Raw genomic sequence first — 16,091 nt, 5'->3', positions numbered from 1 at the left:
GAGGAAAGCTACTAAACTGGTGCATGGTCTTTGTGATAAGGTGTATGGGGACAGACGTAAAGATTTCAATATGTATACTTTAGAGGAAAGGCGGGAGAGGGGGGAGCTACGATAGAGATGTTTAAATACCTACATGATGTAAATGCGCATGCGTCGAGTCTCTTTCATTTGAAAGGAAGTTCTAGAATGAGAAGGCATAGGATGACGTTAAGAGGCGATAGGCTCCGGAATAATCTAAGGAAATACTTTTTTACATAAAGGGTGGTAGTTACATGGAAGTCTCCCAGAAGAGGTGGTGGAGACAGAAACTGTGTCAGAATTCAAGAAAACCTGAGATAGGCACGTGGGATCTCTTAGAGGAAAAGATAATGGTTACTGCGAATGGGCAGACTGGATGGGCCACTTGGCCTTTATCTGCCATATTTCTGTAAGCAGGGATAGATACAAAGAGAAACACTACAGACAGCAAGCTTTTTCATGGATCAGGATCAAGAACAAGACCAAGGCCAATGTATATACATATTTTATTAAAAAAAAGTTTACAGATTTTTCTTTATACACAACTATTCAAGAGGTTATATTCTTGGAGAAGTGGCATTTGTCTTGTAGACAGGCATGCCTACCACATTACCACAATGTAGGGGGTGGTTAGGTGGGAGGAGGAAGAGATAATTAAAAATAAAACCAAAAAGCTTAGATTAGAGTTAACTGCCCTTTCCATCTCTTCAAGTAACACACAATATGTACCAAATACAGTGAGGAAGACAAAAGCCATTCCTCAGGCTATGCACACTCCTTGCAGAGTGCATGTAGGGTAAAACTTAAGATTAAAAAGGGAAAGCAAAGAAAAATCAAGGAGACTGCTCCTTGTCAAGAGCTTGTACTTAGGTAAAATTAACCTATATGGGCATGTACTCATATAGGGTATTGTTTGATCTATACCTCCTAATTTTCCTTAATTAAATAGCTTTATTTGAAGAAATGATACGGTATGACCCAGTTTAATTTTGTTTTTTGATATTTCAAACTTGTCCTCTAGAACAAATTTCAGAATATATAGGGTATAGTTGGCAGGCCTGGGCCCAAGTAACAGAAACACCAGCCTCTCCGCCCCCCCCCCCCCCCCCCCCCAAGTTACACTTTCCAAATCCTTCCAAAGACCAAATACACTTGGCAGTGAATATAACATGAGAATCTTAGTGCAATAAACCCACAACTGAAAGCAAAAGGAAGCTTTGAGATTTTTGTGGAAAAGGGTGTCAAATGAAGCATCTCATAGCCTTCCCTAGAGCTTGAACCACCCATCCCACTAATGTATTGTGCAAAAGTGATTTAAAATAAAGGAAGTGACCAGCAAAAGATGCTCAAAATTTTGACCATATTGATGAGCTAATTCACATAGGATCTAAGTTTATTTACTTTCTAAGTCCTTCACAAGGGTAATTTCAAAAAATAACTACTTCATACATGTAACACACTGATATCAGTGCAAAACTAGATAGTAGATCTTTTCAATGGTAAGTCTGAGGGTGGATTAGATCCTTGGCAGATGTGTCCATTCTTGCAGGGATCATATCTAGACAGAGGTGATTTTTCATTTCTCATTAGCAGAATTATGCCATGAAAAGGAGTACCTTCATTTTTTTTCTAATCATCCACATCTCACAGGATAGCAACTCCTGGTATTCATTCACAAAGGTAACCAGTGGGTTAGGTTTACAGATATTTCTACTGAATATACATGAGATCTGCATGCTTTCTTCCTCCTATATGCAAGCCTCTAATATACATAATTCAGTAGAGATATCCTGAAAACATGACCCATTGGCAGGCAGCCCTCAAAGACTGAACTTGAATACTAAGGTATCCAATGCACTATCTTGCTGTTAGAGTCTTTTGACAGGCCTCACAATTAACAAAGACTTCTCTTTTCTCCAGGTACAATATGACAGCTACAACTTGTACCAATGATTTGAAACTGAAATTAGTGTGATGTCACTGCATGCCAACAGGCAACAACCTGGTCTTCTTTACAGGATCAACACAGGCACACAAAACAAATAATTAAAATACAAAATTGTACTGGAGTAGCAGTGTTTTACAATCTTTTTCATTGTGTAAGCTGCTCTTTAAATTTTTTTGGAGTTTTGGTGTAGATGGATGCAATTAAGATGAGAAATCGGTCAAAGTTAATTGGTCAGTTCAGGTGTTCTGAATAAATAAAAGGATTCTGGTGACGATGCTGCAGTATTGGGGTGGGGGGTGATTTCACCCACTATTTCCTTGCCTCCCCCAAGACTGCCCTTATAAAGAAAAGGAATGAAATGTCAGGTAAAGCCTTTGTTACATATGTTTCTTTAATGTTATGTCAGCATACACCATCACCAAGGTGTTACTGATATACAACACAGCACATGACCCATAGGAACTTGCTAGTTACAGCCTCCGAGTTTAGAAACAAGAAGCACAGGAAACACAGTAAATGTAGTTCATAGGGGCTATAAACAACGGGAGGCAATAGGAGTGAAACAACAAAAAAAATCGCCAAGTCTATCTCGCATTAGCTGCTGAATGGGGTAATTGGAGGTCTATGGGCTAGAGGCATAAAAACACTCTATGGAAAGTAGTTGGTATATCCTTCAGCAGCCATGGAGAAGTTGTCAAATAGCTGTAAAGCCATAGTACTTAAATCTCTGTGCTCCCCCCCCCAATACAGAAACCAACAAGATCTCAAGAGTTGTATGTAGTTACTGTCTTGTTCAGACTTGAAGTTTTGAGCCCTGGGCTTTGTTACTTAAAAGCAAAGAAAGGAAAAATAAGCTGTCCTGATGTCATGTACAACGTATCTAAGAAGCATTGTGTTCCAGCAGGATAAAGGATGGGAGGTACCGAAAAGTGTATTTGGATAATACAAATGTCCCTCTGCAGAAATCAGTCAGAACTTAAAAGGAATGTGTGCTACTTCACCCCACCCCCCAAAAAAAAGGTTGCCACTTTAACGTTGTCTGCTGGTTTATAGTCTACCCACAACTGGCAAAGAATTAAAAGCTGATCTTTGGTTGAAGGATGGGACTAGCACAAATGCCATAGCTGAACATTATATGTGTGTGTGTGTCACAATCTTAAGAATATGTACCAAGTCTTAGTGCACGCTTACCTGAGAACGAGGCAACAATGTCAGCTGGGTTCCATTTACAACTAAAAACTTTTAGTTAATTGAAATGGTATATCTCTGGCAAATGAAATAATAGAAAGATGTGGATTGCTGCATTTGAATCAGCATCTTCTTGATTACTTAGCCAGCTGAATAACTCAATGTCTAAGACTTGGTCTCTTTTCTTGGATTATGACACACACACACACATATATACTTCAACTTACAAAATTAAGTTTTGGTCCAAAGCCAGCAAGGCATCTTCAATGTCTTCAGAATTTAAAGAGTTAAAAAGCTATAATATTGCATGGACTTGGCCACAAAGTTTATTTTTAAAAACTGGCTATAATTTTGTATTAGATGGTACTAGATAGAAGGCGAAAGGTACTGAGCTAGCTGTAAGCTGCTCCTGCTTTAAGGGAAGCGTCTTTTCACAAGACTACCACTGCTGCGGCAGTCCCCATCAGACCACAAATAGCACTGATGGTACAGACTGGAGGCAGCTTCCCTCCAGCCCTCAGCTAATGTAAATCCTCGGAGCTCACCTGTATATGGCATCCGAGGAAAGAGGAGGAAACAGCTGTGTGTGTATAAAAGAATGAACAGCAAAGGCTGCTTTAGGGCATGCTATCTGAACACTATATTAGTGCACTTTATAGATACAAAATAAACAGCTATGGAAGAAAGCCAAAGAAAAACCAGTAAGCACATTTTTTCCTCAATTATATGTCAAGATCTTAGGTTATAGATTTGTTTCTTTTCCCAGCAGAAGCAAGAAACCTGGGTTCATGGACATCAGTAACTTGTGAAATTAGTGTGCGGTTGCCTATAACAATTATAGCTGCAACATGAGTTTGTTCAAAGATCTTAGACGGGTCTGTGCTACGTTCAAAATGAAATCCAACTTTATGATTAGAATGGAAAATAAATTGAACCTGTGGAAATAAAGGTCAGTAAAAAAAAGTTGATATTCTGAGAAGGAATGATCACAATGCTAAAAATGCTGATTCCCAACATCTAACATTAGATTTCTGAACCCAATATACAGCTTGTTATAATCCTTATGTTGGCAGATTATATTATAATATTTCCTTTTTAAGGTGTTTTGGGAAACCTGCAGTGACTACTGAACCATTAATTTTACCCCTTGGAAGGAACGGTAATTAATGTCTTAACTTTTCTGAATCAGAAACCTGCTCGATCGCTTTCTGAATGGACTCATTTATATAGTTAATGTCATTCTCGGGCTCTTGAATTCTCAAACCTAACAGCCAGCTTGCAGATGAAAGTTAATGTTTAAAAATTGGAGAAAAAGGGTAACATGGGGAAATAAGCAAGGTGCAAAGCTGTCTTTTCTAAAGGTAAAATATCAAAAGCTAAAAAAAAAGTAAATTATCTCAGATTATAGAACTAAACCTCATGAGTTACACTTTATGAAAAGATGTACCTAAAAAAAGCCTTTAAAATGAGAATTTAAACATTTATACAATATTGGAAAAAAATACATTTTATAAATTGTTGTAACTGAAATCATTACCCAATATATCCTACTCCCCGATATAGCACCTATAGGTAATAATACAGGCATACTACTGGTTTTTAGCAAGTAAAAAGCAAAGAACTGGGTCAGTGGGAAAGTAAAAATCTGTCATAATTGGGGGAAAATTTATCTGTGCCCATTTCTCAAGTTTGTGCTTCAAGGCTGTAATTGTTTGGCCCAGATTACTCATAGACCAAGGGCAAGACCTATGACTTAATGATAGAAAGATAGAAAATGCAAACAAAAAATAAAAAAAAGTTGGACAATTGCAGAATTTGCAACTTTACTAGGTTGACCGTTTCCCAGAGACCCTGGACAGGACAGTACCAGCAGTACTCCCTCTACCCCCACCCACAGCAATAACACAACATGCTAGATAAGAGTTAAAAGTACACCAGTACATATTACACACTTAACACTAGCCTTCCAAGAAAAGCCACAAATGTGAGACAGATAGAAACATTACCACATGAACTAACCACAGCCCTACAGACTGTACAGTTGATTTTACGCGGTTATTTTAAGAACAGTATGCCTCATGCCCTTAATTAACAAAAAAAGCCACATACATTTCTTTATGTCTTTATTTAGGAAAATAATCATGCTGAAGTTGTACTTTCTAGAAGGGAAAACACAAATATTCTGATTGTGCTCTGTGAATTTAAAATAAGAAAAAAAATAATTATATTTTCCAACCTCAGGAGATTTGACTTTTCCCTTTTTGGCATCATTAATTTTTCATATTAAGAAACTAGAGAAAAAAGATCTAGGCAGAAATAGAAAGACAAAACAAAAGATATCTAACCCAGGAGATAAAGTAAAAATGTTTATAAGAACAGAGGAAGATAAAACAAAAGCTCCCACAAAATAATTCTCACAGAATTCCATTCTTATGTTTAATTTTGTTTGAAAAATGTCTCACAATTGGAGTTATTTGAAATAATAGTTGAGAATGCAGTCATAGGAGTGAAGGGGCCCTTGAGAAATTTGCAAAGGGTCTCCTAAATATTGCAAAGTCCTGTGAAATGATCAGTCCTATAAAAAAAAAATAGATCTCAGGGTGACTTGCAAATATTAAAAACAAAAAGGTTGGTGACCTGTTACAAAAGCAGGGTTCAGGTACTGCAGATAATACTGTGAGTAAACAGCAAGGTTTTGCTGCATGGGGGCTATGGTATCACCCCACTATCTCCCTGACTCCCCCCTAAAATTGTCCTTAAACCAGAAGGAATTTCATGTAACACTTGTTACATGCATTTAATTCAATTTTCAAATTTTACCAATAAAAAGTTTGTAATGCACTAAGAAATAATATATGTGCAGATCACCTTTAAAGCAAAAATATTTTTTACACTTCAGTGAAAGATAAGTGTGAGGCTTTTGTTCAATAAAATTTTAAGAAATAAGCCAGTTTAATAAGTTCTCCTAGCACAAGCATTTGCTATATTAAAAGCATGACTGTGACCCTGCTATAAAAATCTACATTCAAAGTTGTGACTTATCCATGAGACTGACTGAAAATTTTGACATTTGTCCCTTTAAAACCCATATACTAATGGTGAAACCAAAAAATGAAGTGACAGGGAGGAAACAAAAAGATTATCAAAATATTTGGTTCTCCTAAGTCTTCAAAATGTTAAATAAAAATAATTTTAAATATGGCAAGCAAACGTCAAGTGCTCAAAAGCAATGCCATTATTTCAGACCTTAAACTCACATGCAGATAATAAATTAAACTTAGTTTGCGGGTGCTCCAATCTACTCAAAATTCAAAATGAGCTCTGTTAAGAGCCCACAGCATCAGGGAGGGTCATTTACCAACAATTAGCAGATACCAGCATTAGTGAAAGCTATATGCTGCAAGGCCTATAGGTATAAAATAGGCCATGTAAATGTCATTAACATACTCTTATTAGTAAATGGCTACCCCTACTCACACCAATTGCGTTACAAGTCAGATTGCAATACAGAACTCTAAGCATGAATGGTTCCTAATAACTTTTAATAAGGAAAATGTTCTACTATAGAAACTGCTGGAATCAAAATACAAAAAGGTCAGATCAACCTCAAATTGCACCTTGGTTTCATAAAACTAAGTGCAAAAGCCTCATTCACTACATTATGGCACAATAATACAAGGGACTTCAATGCATCATGACATTATGTGGTTCATGTTTGCCAACCTAACTACATCCCCACTGAACTTGTTAGTTTTGTTCTAGTACATTCTGGGGCCTTGCCAACGGGAAACGAGAATTACAAAAAAAGTAGACAAGTTAGAAAATCAGCACCAAACTATAATCTCAAGCAAAAGCAGAATTAGGGTGACAGATATGCTTATTGTATGTTTCTACATGCTAACATGCACACATACAGACAAGACTATCCTCTCCCACCCCAGAAAACAGCTTTTATGGAGACAATTTGGAAAAGGACCATGGTAACACAGAAGTGGTTTTATCCATAAACTGGAATAAAATAATTTGCAGCCTCCATTTTCTAAGGCAGTCACTTCTTAAGCTGAATTTTTTAGGTCTACTTAGCTATAGCTTTTAGTTTCTAAATGATTGTATTTACTCAAATATTCTCTATTTCAACTGCTTGGTAAAAAAGAGTGGAAGGTAAAGGGTAGGAGGTCTGGAAGAGTTTCCTAACCCTGCCATCTTTCTAGAATCCACCACCCTTTTTTTTTTTTTTATACAAGATGTATGCCGTCCTCGACAGAATAGTCGTCTACATGCTGCTGCTGACACTGACATACAGAACTAAGTTTGCCCCTGATGTTCTGACTGATACGTCATTTAAATAGTATCTGATGCTAAGATCAGATGAAAGAAAGCCCAACAATGATGATTAGGGAAACCACAGCCTAACCTCTACAAGCTGTGCTCCTGCTACAGAAGAATGTACAAAATCAATGTTTACTGAAAGCACAGAACAGTTAGGACCCAAAACCAGAACCACAAACTATCCAAAGTCTTATTTAACAAAGTGACAGAGGAAAACATTTAATGCTCCTGGTGAAAGAGACAGGTACAGGGATGTGGAGATGGTAAGGGGATACATTAAAAAAAGCATAGTTTTGTATTCAGACCAGGCTTTGGAACAATCTGAATAAAGTCAGGGTTATTTTATTTTATAAACTATGTTAATTTAATATCACCCTTCATTAAATTTACTGGTTTAATAGACCCAATTCCAGCCTCTACCTAGAAAGTGGTAAAACCATGCTACCTTTCTCCCTCCTAAAGCTGAATGCATGTGTGCTGATCTTCTTAAAGTCATTCACCTTTCCAGAACGAAATTCACCGTCACCCCACACGATCACCTCTTACAACTGTTTGACCATACACATCACCAAAAGTCCAAAAAAGGCAGAGCCTGAATCCTTCTCATGCCGAAAATGCACCCATTTTGGGTACCTGCTTAAAGCTCAGTTAAAGACCAGATCATTAACCTTGTAGACATGTTAAAGTACATCAGCACTAAGTTGTTTGTTTGGGAGTAGCTCACATAATCCACACACCAAGCCAGTGAGTTTCTGTTCAGAAAAAGGCACCCAAGTGCCAAAAAAGCAGACATGCCAGAGCTTGTAGGGCCCCCAAACAGCCTGAAGAGCAGGAACCCACATCTGAAAACATACTGACAATCCAGGCCATGTGATGGAGTTTTGTCTGGGTGTAATGTTTTTAAATTGCTCCTTGGAGTTTAGTTTCCTTAAAAACAAAACAAAAAAACCAACAATCGGCAACTTGCACAGTGGTGGTGCGATTCTGAACAAGCAGGATTTTCCAGAATGAAGGAATTTCATTTCCACTTTCCTTTCTTTCAAGCTAAAATGTTTCCTTCACATTTACCCTTTGCATTTTAGCTTTTCCCTCATTTTAATTTTTCCATCCTAACATCCAAGATATTCCTTCCTTAGGGAATACTGGGCGGGGAGCAGAGAAAGCAGCAGCAAAAATCTTTATTTAAAGCCTAGATCGCAGCAACTGGGTCTGGGGCCACACAAGGTGTTTTCAATTTCTCATCAACTGACATGAGTTCAACAGCGTGTAACTCTTGACTTGGGGAGACTGCCTTGCCAGATGCAGGCATATGGGCTGTATAGTGTCATCAAAATTGGAATGTGGGCAAAGACTATGTACTTGGGATTGAGAAATGAATGAATGAAAATCAATACCTAAAGGGCAAATATACATAAGTACAGATAGATACTGATATCTATCTATATTTACATTTGGGTATGCCAGAATGCTATTCATAAAAACCTTGTTTAGTAATAAAAAAAATTGCTTCGTTTAAATATGAATATTATAGTTTTGCTTCTCATGGTTAGCAAATAGTCTTTTTTTTGTATTTGTTTTTGTTTGTCTGAAAAGCATGTTTTGCCTCTTCTACTACAATTCCATGTCCTGTGCCTCATCCTCTGAGAAGTCGGACATGGAGCTCTCTGATGAGCTGTCTCCGGTGCCTTCTTCCTGTTCTTTTAGTGCTTCTTCTGTTGCATATTTCTGAATGTATTCTGTGGAAAAGAGAGAGAACAAGTATAATCAGTCATGCTTTGGAAAACTAAAGAAACAGAATCTTACAGCACCATAAAGCATATAACACCCATATGCACATGAGATGACTAGACTAGACTTTCAGCCAAACTTGATTCATTGGGCAGAGAAACAACTATTGCACCATGACTTCAGAGGTGCTGTTTCTTTCAACTGAATGCATAAGACAGATATATTTCAGAACTTGAAAATACAAAAGCTAAATGACATTTTTTCTTGAAATGGACTATTTTTCACTATTCAGGACTAGAGAAGAATAAGAATTTTGTCTCATCTGTCAACTACCGTTCTATGAAATTTCATATAGTCTTCACCAAGGCTGCAGGAACGAGAGATCACGGTTTGAAACATTTTCATCTATTGGCTCAAACACTATTCCTTTGGACTATGTACATAGAGTTGACCTTAATAGGAGAAAGAGACGGGATCACCCACATTCTCATTGGATCTCCTTTAGTATTGCCCCCTTGAGACCTTGGTATTGAAAGGTCTCCTACAGGTAGAGCTTGGATCTCTAGAGATTGACACGGGGAAAGAGCCTGTGGGCACAGAGACAAACTTTGCCCCCATGTCATCTTCTAGAAAAAAAAAAAATATATATATATTTTTTTTCTAGAGGATGACACAGGGGCAAAGTTGTTATATACACACACACACACACACAGCTAAAGACAATGTGGTCTAGTCTGCCTAACAATGCCATCTGCTATCCCTTCTTCTCCTTTAGAGATCCAACATACTTAATAATCCAAGCTTTCTTGAATTCAGATACACTGTTTCAACCATCTCCAAAGGGAAACCATTTCAAGCATTCACCACCCTCTTCGTGAAAAAGTATTTTCTTAGGTTACTTCTGAATCTACCCTTTCACCTTCATCCTATTTCCAAAGTTTCCTCATTCCAAAGTTTCCTTTCAATTGAAAGAGACTTGTCTCAGGTACATTTATACCACGTAGAAACATAGAAACATAGAAAGATGACGGCAGAAAAGGGCCAAGGCCCATCAAGTCTGCCCACTATAGACCCTCCCCTTAAGATTAGCTAGTGTTTTGCCCTGACCCTCTTAGGGATCCCACATGGGCGTCCCATTTATTCTTAAAATCTGGCACACTGCTGGCCTCGATCACCTGCACTGGAAGCCCGTTCCACCGATCAATCACTCGCTCCGTGAAGAAATACTTCCTGGTGTCGCCGTGAAATTTTCCGCCCCTGAGTTTGAGCGGGTGCCCTCTTGTGGTTGAGGGGCCTCTAAGAAGGAAGATGTTATCTTCCACTTCTATACGTCCGGTGACGTATTTAAACGTCTCAATCATGTCTCCCCTCTCCCTGCGCTCCTCTAGAGTGTAGAGCTGCAAATTGTCTAGTCTTGCTTCGTACGGGAGACCTTTAAGCCCTGAGACCATTCTGGTGGCCATTCTTTGGACCGACTCGACCCTCTGCACGTCTTTGCGGTAGTGTGGCTTCCAGAATTGCACGCAGTATTCCAGATGAGGTCTCACCATGGCCCTGTACAATGGCATAATGACAGCAGGCTTTCTGCTGACAAAACTTCTACGGATGCAACCCAGCATCTGCCTTGCCCTTGAGGAAGCCTTCTCCACCTGATTGGCAGATTTCATGTCTGCACTAATGATTACTCCTAAATCTCGTTCCGCTGAAGTCCTGGTCAAGGTCTCCCCGTTCAAGGTATAAGTTCTGCACGGGTTTCTGTTACCTAGGTGCATGACCTTACATTTTCCAGCATTGAAGCCCAGCTGCCAGGTTGAGGACCAGCATTCCAATGTGCGCAGGTCCTGCGCCATACTATCTTGTAGATTGCCCTCGCTTACCATATTACATAGTTTGGCGTCGTCGGCGAATAATGTTACTTTACCTTGAAGCCCTTGAGTCAGATCTCCTATGAATATGTTGAAGAGGAGCGGACCCAAGACCGAGCCCTGAGGCACCCCGCTGGTCACCTCCGATGTCCCAGAGAAAGTACCGTTAACCATCACCCTCTGACGTCTGCCACTCAGCCAATCTCTGACCCATGCCGTCAGAGTTTCTCCTAACCCCATTGATTTCATCTTGTTTAAGAGTCTGCGGTGTGGGACGCTGTCAAAAGCTTTACTGAAGTCCAGGTACACTATGTCCAGTGAATCTCCTTCGTCCAGTCTTTTTGTTACCCAGTCAAAGAAGCTGATGAGGTTTGATTGGCAGGACCTACCCTTGGTGAATCCATGTTGATTGGGGTCCCGTAGATTCCCTTCGTTCAAGACCGTGTCCAACTGGCGTTTGATCAGTGTTTCCATAATTTTGCATACTATTGATGTCAGACTCACCGGTCTGTAATTTGCAGCCTCTGTCTTGCAACCCTTTTTGTGTAGAGGAACGACGTTAGCTGTTTTCCAGTCCAAGGGGACTATCCCTGTACTCAGTGAGAGATTGAATAGTACGGCTAACGGTTCTGCCAGGACATCACCTAACTCCATGAGCACTCTGGGGTGCATATTGTCCGGTCCCATGGCTTTGTCCACCTTGAGTTTTGTTAGCTCAAAGTAAACCTCGCTGGGTGTGAATTTAAAATTCCGAAACGGGTCTTTTGTGTTTGACTGTGGTTTCAATTGAGGGCCGGACCCTGGCGCCTCGCAGGTGAAGACCGAGCTGAAGTATTTATTTAGTATTTCTGCTTTTTCGGGATCTGATTCTGCGTAATTCCCGTCTGTATTTAAACCTGTCATATCTGCCCTCTCTCACCTTTCCTCCAAAGTATACATATTGAGATCTTTAAGTCTGTCCCTGTATGCCTTATGATGAAGGACACTGACTATTTTAGCAGCCTTCCTCTGGATTGACTCCATCCTGTTTATATCTTTTAAAGGTGTGGTCTCCAGAATTGTACACAATATTCTAAATGAAGTCTCCAGAGTCTTATACAGGGGCATAAAAACTCCTTTTTCCTACTGGCCAATCTTCTCCATATGCACCCAAGCATTCTTCTAACTTTCACCATCACCTTTTCAACTTGTTTTTTCTACCTTAAGATCACATACTAATCACGCCAAAGTCCCGCTCCTCTTTCATGTACAAAAGTTCTTCACCCCTAAAGTGTAACGTTCCCTTGGTTTTTTGGAGCCAAAAATGTATGACCTTGCATTTCTTAGCATTAAATCTTAGCTGCCAAATTTCAGACCATCCCTCAAGCTTTGCTAGGTCCTTCCTCATGTTATCCACACTACCAGGGGCGTCTACTCTATTGCAGCTTTTTATCATCAACAAAGAGGCAAATCTTACCAGATAACCCTTCAGCAACATCATTTACAAAAATGTTTAAAGAACAGGCCCAAGAACCGAGCCATTGGTAACATCCCTTTTCTTAGAGTGATCTCCACTGACCACTATCCTCTGTCAACCTCCACTCAACCAGTTACTACTGACATGTTGGTGCCATACCGAGGGCACTCAATTTATTTATTAGACACCTGTGTGGAACACAATCAAAAGCTTTGCTAAAATCTAAATACACCACCATGTAGTGCTCTCCCTCTATCCAATTCTCTGGTTATCCAGTCAAAGAAATTGATCTAATGAAAACCAGTTCAATGAAGACTCTATTTGTGATTTATAAGCAGTTGTAGATAATAGTGTCCTTTTTTATACTTTAACAAAAAGATTTAAATATAAAATCATAAAAATGTTCGAGGCTTGTGCAGATGAGGACAGAGCCCATGGAGATGGGCGAGAACAGATTCAGAACCCAAGGAGATCAGTTCAAACTTTTCCCCCATGTCATTCCTATCAATTGGACTGTATCTGTTCAGAATATGATGTCAAAGCTGCAGCATTGTTCCAAGCAAAGAAGTGCACCATTTTTCCTTGAATTTCTACATAGGTTGCTCCTTGAAGGCCACAGTCAACAAAGACATGGGCACCTCAACAGGAGGAGTGCATGTCCTCCTGAGTCACTTGGGGTACATAGCAGAACAGTCTGAAGTCTGCAGAGATTGATGCATCCTCTGTCAGTACAGAGGATGAATAGTCCTCATATTAAGACTGCAGACATCAGTATCTTTGTGTTCTTGATGCTATGCCTCAATAGAGTGATTCAGAGGCATCCCAACCTCCACATAATGGCTGGCATTATGTTTCCTTGTCACCAAAAGATGAATCCCTTGACAGGACTCAGACACAGGTCCTGGTCAGACACAGTTCCTGGATTCATTAAGACTGATGTTTCCAATGCTGATGTTGGACTAGTATTAAAAAGCTTCTCCTGTTTTTTTCTTTGCCATGAATCCCTCTCTGGCAACTGTGAAAATGGGAGGGATCATGTTGGGTCCCAGACACTGCAGGCACTAAGAATGGATATCCATGATGGATATGGTCCTATTGAAGCTCAAGTTCTACATATGCAGTATGCTTATTGCCAGCCAGTTTGAAAAAGAGAATTTTTAAGTAAGGAATCAAACATACTTCAAAACACAGCTATTAAACTTATATTTTACCTCAGGACGTTTGGTAGGTCTTCTCCAGTGTAATGTGCCCTTTATGGCCCCCGATCGAGGCTCGTATTTGCTTCAATTTAGCATGCATAGTGTTTAAGATGTTTGAGTACTCTATTGCCAAATATTTGCTTGGATTACTTTAATTTCCTTCTAATCAAGGAAATTGTAGGACTAGAGACACCTTATTTGTTCCCTCTTTCTCTGGAATACACCAAGAAAGCTAAATGAATCCCCTAAAATTATCAAGCAGTTTGATTTTGTTTTTCCCTACCTTGAACTATGTGCTTCTCAATCTTATCTTAGTTTTCAAAAAAATTGAAGACTTATTTATTCAGAAAATTTTTTGCATAACTTTTTTTTGTTAACTGCTTTGAGCTTTGGCTGGGATTTATTAGGATACCAGAATACTATTACTTACTAGGTCTCCCAGATGATAGTACATGGCCATTGACCAGCCTGAATTTTTTTTTCTTCCAGTTTGGAAGCAAGGTAATGCAATCTAAGCACTGAGTAGAGAAAAGCAAACTTGGCTTTAAGTCTTGATAGTTTAATTAAACTACAAATATTTGTAAACGTTGACCCTTGGGTTCAAATTGTACACTTCTCTAACCTTCAATATCTTCTCCAAGGGAAAAGATGATTTGTACTTTGATATTTTCCCAACAGGCTGCATTTAACGAGGGCTATATTAAGATGCCCCTTTCCTTGTGTTCATGGACTATTTTGGAGAACTGAACCATTCCATTTCATTCATCCTGCATTAAGTTATTTACATGAAACAAATGCTATTCCCTGATCAGGGTTTGAAACTTTGTGTTTTTGAATGCACCACAAAAATATTTGATCCACTTAGGTTTAGAGCAGTGTCTCGCAAACTTCTGGAAGCTGCAGCTAAACCTGTGCCGCAGCTGGAGGGCATCAGGAAAGGCGCTGGCTGACTGCTTACAGAACATGCCCTCTCATAGCGCGAGGCACATCCTGTAGGCAATCAGCTAGTGCCGGCAATTCTCCTCTTTGCTGGCGTTTCGGGGCACACCTGGAATCTCGCCACGGCACACAGTTTGCGATACACTGGTTTAGAGGCTTCAACATATATGATGCCAAATTGCTCAGCCTCTCAGTAAGCTCATAAATCACCTGCACAATCATTCTAGATAGGTGAGTAAAAGAAGTAAAGGCGTAACATAAAAGCAAATTAATCTAAGCCAGGAATCTCAAAGTCCCTCCTTGAGGGCCGCAATCCAGTCGGGTTTTCAGGATTTCCCCAATGAATATGCATTGAAAGCAGTGTATGCACATAGATCTCATGCATATTTATTGGGGAAATCCTGAAAACCCGATTGGATTGCGGCCCTCAAGGAGGGACTTTGAGATCCGTGATCTAAGCAAATGAAGCAGAAGGGAGAAAAAAAATCTTAATTTCTTCAAAAATAAGTTAGGCATTCTATTCATTCTTTGTAAATTCACATAACTTTTTCAAAAAGTTAAGCACATGCTTCAATCATGTGCCTGCAGACTTAATGAGATCATTATTGGATTCTTGCTAAAATAGAACATTTTTCACAGCTCCATACATCGGAATTGTCATCCTAACAGAAGCTTGATGTGCTCATTTCTAAGCAGGAACACTACCTTCAACACTTTATGATAAATGGGAGCAAAATCACAGGCCCTACTTCTTAACTTGGATATACCAATAGTCTAATGGTCTTAGGATCCGAGCTAAGAAAGTTATGACCACAAAAATATTGGACTGATGAGGAACTGAGTGCATTTGAAGAATATATTTATGAATTACATTCAAATGGCTCTCATACTGTAAATATTGAAACACACTGTATAATGTGATTGTGTTTTGATATAATGTTTGACTGGATGCCCTTAAAAAGAACATTTAGTCACAAAAATATAGAAACAGAGCCAAGTTTGAAACATGAAATATCATCAAAGCCCTTACCTTTAATTTTTTGTTTGTATTCTTCTGGTCGGTGGAGGTACATTGCTGCAGCATCACCATTTAAAGGATCTATTGGGTTAGGATAAGCCAGCAACTGGGGCAAGAACGACTCAAATATATTGGTAAGATCTGCAAACATTAGCATAGAGAAAACACCTCTAAATTAGAAAGAACCCAAACATTCCAAAAAGACAAGAATCTCGGAACACAAATCAAAGCCAGGAGAAGAAGGCCTGTAAATAGTAGGATGCTCTCAAAGATATATCAACCTAAAATATTTACAGAAAAATCTGATACACTCACTAATACAATATGTCTGAGCAACATTAATGGCAATTTCCATATTAACAACGCTGAAAACTGAAGTCTTCTACTTATACACAGTACCTGC

The 16,091-nt window shown here is 39.1% G+C and overlaps 1 protein-coding gene across 2 annotated transcripts in view; it reads right to left on the bottom strand.

Moving 5' to 3' along the window:
- Nucleotides 1–507: 507 nt before the first annotated feature.
- Nucleotides 508–16,091, bottom strand: part of UBE2H (ubiquitin conjugating enzyme E2 H) — a 100,304-nt gene continuing 84,720 nt past the window's right edge. For both annotated transcript variants that reach the window (XM_033958141.1, XM_033958142.1), the window contains 2 exons: nt 15,701–15,829; nt 508–9,219 (listed from right to left, as the gene is read on the bottom strand). In XM_033958141.1, coding sequence (XP_033814032.1) covers nt 9,095–9,219; nt 15,701–15,829 — 254 coding nt within the window. In that variant the 3' untranslated portion in view covers nt 508–9,094. The remainder of the gene's footprint in view (nt 9,220–15,700; nt 15,830–16,091) is intronic.

This window comes from Geotrypetes seraphini, chromosome 9 (genome assembly GCF_902459505.1).
Source record: "Geotrypetes seraphini chromosome 9, aGeoSer1.1, whole genome shotgun sequence".
Classification (NCBI taxonomy): domain Eukaryota; kingdom Metazoa; phylum Chordata; class Amphibia; order Gymnophiona; family Dermophiidae; genus Geotrypetes; species Geotrypetes seraphini.
Note: the sequence above shows the minus strand (reverse complement) of the source record. Positions and strands in the feature narration are given on the sequence as shown.